The following is a 6112-nucleotide window of genomic DNA, read 5'->3' on the forward strand; positions in this document are numbered from 1 at the left end:
GAACGGACTGAGATCGGTTGGCCGCAATGTCCCAATAAGTCCGTGAATATCTATAAAAATGTCGGACATGTTTCCGAAACTTTAAATCGCTGGCTATTATTCCGACGGAGAGTAGACGAGCCGGCCGAAAGTTCTTCGATAAATCACCTTGAAAAAGCGAACAGGGTCGGTGGAAGGGCAGGGAGGAGGAAGGGGCGGAGTTGCGAAACTAATAAATATTAATACTGTATGGTTACTTCATAATCGATCGAAACCTTTTTGCAACCATCCTTTACGAACAATTTAACCCAACCCTTGCCGGTTTACGGAGGGTCAGGTTAACTCTCTGTATTCTTCGATCGAACACAGTTTCCGAAATTATTTCACGACGTCCATTCTCACCAATTGCTTTGCGATAATTTTTTATTTCACCAATAAAAAAAGGATTCATCCGGTCAGACGCGCGATCGCGAAAAATCCGATAAATTTAACAGTGCGCGCCCGCGCTGCGTGAATCCTCGTAAACGTCGCGATATACATCCCCGTTCATTATGCAACGATATTGCACCGATATCTAGCGAGCACGCGGGTTACAAAAAAAAAAAAAAAAAAAAGGAAGCAGCGAGCATTAGTTTGGAATTGCAACGAATATCGGGAATATCGCGAGCGCGCGTCCGCGCGTAACAGAACGAGATTTAACCGGGACGATGAATTTCACTCGTAATATAGGCCGAACACGCAACACCATGCGTAAATGTGGTTGTTTTCGAAAACATAATAGGAGTAATTGTCTCGCTCCACGTCCCAGAGGCTCTGGAACGCCGTGTGTACGCTTTGATCGAGACGTTGGACTATAGTCACCTGCGTCACTAATTTATACCTTTTAACAGGAAGAATAAATGTTACGATACAAATAAATAATACAGAGGATGGATGATGATGCTTTCTAAAAGTTAGAACTTTGCGTTTTCGTTAAAGATACAACTGTAGGATATACCAGGGTCGAAGATAACAAGGGGCGAAGTCAAGAAATAAAATATTTCGAAATACGATTATAGTTGCACTGCGAGGTCAAAGTGTAAACAAACGATTACGATAGTATTTCCAATAATATCAGATAAACGTTTAAACTGCTGGTATGAAGATTCGTTTTCTAACTCTAACAGCTTCTACAAAATCCAGTATGCTAAAGTGAGATCGTTACTTTCAACCCCGGGTTATTCTACTGTCTGTGCGGTTCTCGAGCGTCGAATCTCGAATTAAAAACAAGAGAAACGATTTTTGGCGACAGCAGCTGTTGCGAAAGAATTTACGAGCGAACCTCGAGGTAAGCTCGTTTGAAATTTGTTGGCATCGCGAACGTTCCGCGTTTATTGCGAGCAACGTAAACGTGTCGAGCATTATTACCTATCGTAATCCTTTTTGCAGAGTGCGTTTTGCAAATCCGATCCAATCTCCAAGCACAATTTCGCCATGTGATTTGGATGATATGCCGTCACCGGCGATAATTTACTCTCCATCGTCTCCATCACCAGTTTATCGACCACTTCGACATCGAAAGGGTTAAATGAGCTGAGCCGATAAGTGTTTTGATACCTGGGAACCTGCATTGTTCGATCGATCGTGTGCCGCCAAATCGTGTTAATTAGACCGTGGTCGTTCGTTTCTAAACCACTGCGTCTGTCCACGCGTTTTCCATACATTACTTTTACGTACCTTCAATCGATCTCCACGTTTATGATAGAACACGCGACTTGCCGAATTCAGCAAAGCGGAGAACCTCATCGACAACCTCTTCTTGTCTTGCATCTGCATCGATGTTTTTAAACGATTTAGCATTAACCTACCGATTCCTACTAATCGACCTATTATTTTACCTCGTTGAATTGTACTTGTCTCAGTTTGTCGATCTTTGGTAGATTCGGATTCGAAGGCCGAAACCTCGACCCATGAACTTCGGCATTTTTGCTATGCTGCTGATTCATAATCCAAAAATATAATTAAAAAGGACGACGTTCGAAAGTCGTCTGGACGCGGATCGAACAAAAGAACGTTCGCGGGAATGAAGTTGAATCTATATCGCGGTACAGGCTTACATCGAAGGAAACAAACGCGCAAATATTAGGGCGCGTTCAAAAAAAAGTTACCAGCTTTTCACGAGCTTTATTTCGATCAACGAATAGAGTCCGAAAAATAAAAGATACAAATTTCGCAGGTAATAAATTGAAAGATGGATCGTAATGATAAATATCGGCGAAGTTCGTGGTTTTCAAGGTTTCCACGAACGAATTGATAGAAATTCGAAAACGTAACTAACAATACGAGATTTTAATTGAGTGCTGTTAGATGAAGCACGAGTCTTTGTACGACCCTGGATGACATGACATCAATCGGTGCAGCTGCTCGATGCTTTAATTTAGGGCCTCGCTATATCGCGGATATTCTGCCGCAAATACAATTTCCTATAGCTGGACTCGATACAAAGTCTAAATTCAATTTCCCACGACTCAGTGCAATTCACGTTTCAACGTAGCTCGATCTCGCTCGGTCGAGAGACTGAAACAATAAGATGAAGATACAGAGCGTTCGTATTATAGCCAGGAGTCTCGCACAAAGCAAACAACGCACTGCGGCTCTTAATTTATATCGAATATAAGAAGCTTAGTAAGGAAGAAAATCTTGAAAGAAAGTCTCGGGCAAATTCGCGTCTACTTATATTTTATTTCAATTTTCTTCGTCCTGTGCTCTTTAGAGGGGTATTATCGAGAAGACGAATCACAGTAGAAAGAGAAAATCGTATCTATCTCTTCTTCGTCCGTTCGATTCTCTTACCTGTTCGTGTAATATACGGGTGCATTATCGCGATCGTTGCTCGCGATCTTAACCCCTGGAACATCCAGTTTCTCTCAACTTCAGCCTGTCCGTTTATTGATGCTAAAACAATATCAACGCGTTGGAAAATTAACAACAACGAAAGCGTCGGAAAATCGGCTGACGAGAAGCCTTCTGACGTAGCAAGAATTACTACGGCGTGTAACAAACGTAATTTTTCGGTACAAAACGCACGAATCTCCGGATAAGAAAGCCGAAATTAAGCCGATTAGCGACGGGGCGTTGGAACTCGAAGAATCTTCTCAGTGGTAGCGTTTTATGTCGGAAACATCGAGAAGTCGTTACAGGTATGGTGAATGCATCGCTATTAATCGTAAAAGTATTGAATATTCGGAAGATAAACGATAGGGAAGAAAGCCGAGAATGCAGGAGCATCGGCAGGCGCCTTATCTTTCTTAAAGGCAAACCTGTCGATTCGAATGCAACGCGGTACGCGAATAAATGGTAGAAGGAGCCGTGAACTTCGATTTTTCATCGATAAAATTCATAGTTGATTTATGCCAGCCGGCTTTATTGCGAGTTCTCAGGAATAAGGGAGATGGGCCGTGGGTTATAAGAGTTCGAGACACGCGCGAGTCTTCTCTCGATAAAACCGTCGATATTTGCGTGTACAGTGCATTCCTCGTATAATTCAACTTGCATTCTCGCCGATTACGTGACACCCATTGCTGATCCTATCCGCAATGAAAACTATAGGATTCTCTACAATGGGGAAAGAATCTAAGAATAAGAAAACGGACGAGCAACGGCCGTGCGACCGGTTCTTATCGATTTTCTAAGGAACTTGCTAACTGTAAACGTGCAAGTTTCCAGGCTCTGTCTGGCCCGTTGAATCTCACAGAGTGTTAATTGCTAAGATACTTTCATCGATTGGTAATTCGTAATGCTGCCGACGAGCCAGAACAAAGTGGCACAGAGTGCTCTGAAAATTACGGTCGCCTTGTTCGAGCTCATTAACTTGGAGCTGGCAAGTCGTTAGATACCGTAGGAAGAAAGTTGCCCGTAGACTTGTACAACTACCTTCTCGTATAACAAATTTACTAAAACTCCGGTCGTCTGCCGACCTTACAGGTGCCGCTCTAAATCTGCACGGGACTTAACTTTTCCATAACAAACGACATTCGAATTCTCGTTAAACGTGGAATTCGTGAAACGCGCGGATAAAAATATCGTTCGTTTGACAAACGTTTCCTAGATTTAGTCTGGAACGTGTTCACGTTTGTAGTTTAAAGTAAATGCTAAACGAATCGTTTCGCGAGAATTTATGATCGATCGAAGGAAAGTCGAGCTTCGAACATTTGTCCGCGCGCAAAGCGAAAGAGTGCTATCACAAAATTGCACGCGCAGCATTGTTCCACGTAGCTGATAGTCAAACGACCATCGATCGCTTCGAGTTGCCGTTCCGTTCGTGCATAATTTAAACGACGACCGATTATCGCTAAACTTATTGACGATTAAAATATAAGACTCGTTCGATATCAAAGAAATTAAAATGAAAAATGTATGAAATGATGTGAATGACAATATACGGATCTTTATATCCTTTATCGAAAACCACCGAAAAATCCTAACTATGCACCGTTATAAATTCATAAAATTGCCATGACCAATTATCGATCGATTACTTTGAACAGGACATTTTCCGTATACTCTATCGAAAATAATTCGCAACCTCGAGGAAACGCTATGAGCCGATAAAATTGCTAGGAAAGATTTTAAATCGGTTTAGCTTGACAGTGAGATAGGGTAATACTTACTTACAATTTGCTTCAAGGTTTAGGATTTAAGCTGTCCGCTCCCGTGCAATTGTTAAATCCTCACACTACACCGTATAGATGGAGTAATAAATAGTAATAATAAAAAATTGCTTATCCGGCCATTCTGGTAGTTCTAGCGTTAAATAGAAACGTACTATTCGTTAATCTCCTTTGTTCAGCCTGATTCAGTTTTCACCTTTTTACAACGCTTGAAGGGAAAGGAATGTAAAAAAGCATTCTCCGTCACTTTATACACCGAGCACATTCGCGTGAGATTTTCAACCCGAGCGAAGAGACCGTTATACGCGAATTTAAATGCTTCTGTAAATAAGATAAGAGGCGAGAGGGATTACGGAGCGAAGTTATTTGTCTTAATAATCGCAAGTGGAATCTGCACCAAACGGTTAAACGAAGCGCTCTTCGTTGGTTCCTGTATCCTCTGCGCAATCCATCACGCTAAGTAAAAGAAAAAAAATGATACTTACGCTCGAAATTATTCGGATATTACCTATTTCTATTCTCGATCAGACGTTTCTTGATTGTAAAATTACGAACAATTCGAACTGCGACTTTGGACATTTCGAATCGTCTTGAAAATTCCCAAATATTCCTAACATAGCGATTACACCTTTGATTATCGAGACTTCGTCGACTTAACAGCTATCTTTAAAAGACTTTCATTTTTTAGCCCATCGGCTCGTCATCGTCCCCAATCGCGTCAAATGAAAATTCTCTTGATTAATCGCGAAATGAAATTAAGATGAGAAAGTCAACGAATATATACTTATCGTATCTTCCTCTCGTGATTTATCATATTACAAAGAAAGAAAAGAAACGTTTCGATCGAAGTATCTTACCTGTTGGAGCGTGGACAAGCTCGGCTAGCGTCGAAGGGAATCCGTACGAAGCGACAATCGACGAGTCGTTAATCTTATACAAGATGTTGGAGTTGAAGGCGTAAGGTTAAAAGGAGACGGGCGACGTTTCCGGTATCCGTGGTAACGGCAATTTCTACTCGGAAATTCCGGCGATCGTGGTCAGAGAGGAGCACGCACCGCAGGCGAAGAGACAAGAGCATCGGCTTCCCATGAATTTACATTGGCAATGTGTTCTCGTCTCCATTTCGCGGCAGCTACCTAACGGATGCTTCTGTGTGATTTGCATAAAATGAGACCGGTGAGCGTTCGCAGTGTCTCCCCGAGGGACGTGTGCACGGGCACAGTACGCATAGCTGGACTTCAGAACTGTCCCTTCCATTATCGGAAAACGTGGTCCGGATTTAATACCGATAAGCCGGTTAATCGACCGGACCACGTCGATGCGTTAACGTTACACGGAAATTAACTTAAAACTTCAAAAACCATCCTGTCGTTGCCATTCTCTTTCCATTCGTTCGTGAAGGATGAAAAATAAGAGCGATCGGTAGGCGACACAGGTTCGATTTAACTCGCCGACAGATCGCTAGAATAATCGAAACGAGCCAG

The 6112-nt window shown here is 42.2% G+C and overlaps 1 protein-coding gene across 1 annotated transcript; it reads right to left on the minus strand.

The window, feature by feature from the left end:
• Positions 1 to 693: 693 nt before the first annotated feature.
• LOC126868359 (dynein light chain Tctex-type protein 2B) lies at positions 694 to 1964 on the minus strand. Its single transcript, XM_050623691.1, has 4 exons — positions 1857 to 1964; positions 1696 to 1788; positions 1387 to 1583; positions 694 to 859 (listed from the first exon to the last, which is right to left on the minus strand). Exons 1-4 carry the CDS (start codon positions 1962 to 1964, stop codon positions 694 to 696), a joined length of 564 nt encoding a protein of 187 aa, XP_050479648.1.
• Between the last annotated feature and the right edge of the window lie 4148 nt (positions 1965 to 6112).

This window comes from Bombus huntii, chromosome 8 (assembly GCF_024542735.1).
Source record: "Bombus huntii isolate Logan2020A chromosome 8, iyBomHunt1.1, whole genome shotgun sequence".
NCBI lineage: Eukaryota > Metazoa > Arthropoda > Insecta > Hymenoptera > Apidae > Bombus > Bombus huntii.

Bases quoted from the DNA above. Each gene is read 5' to 3' on its own strand.
- LOC126868359 (XM_050623691.1), bottom strand. From the start codon at position 1,964: ATGAATCAGCAGCATAGCAAAAATGCCGAAGTTCATGGGTCGAGGTTT. The intron at 1,584-1,695 runs GTACGTAAAAGT...CGAACAATGCAG, and splicing joins AACGTGGAGATCGATTGAAG to GTTCCCAGGTATCAAAACAC. The intron at 860-1,386 runs GTAATAATGCTC...TCCTGTTAAAAG, and splicing joins TGCAAAAAGGATTACGATAG to GTATAAATTAGTGACGCAGG.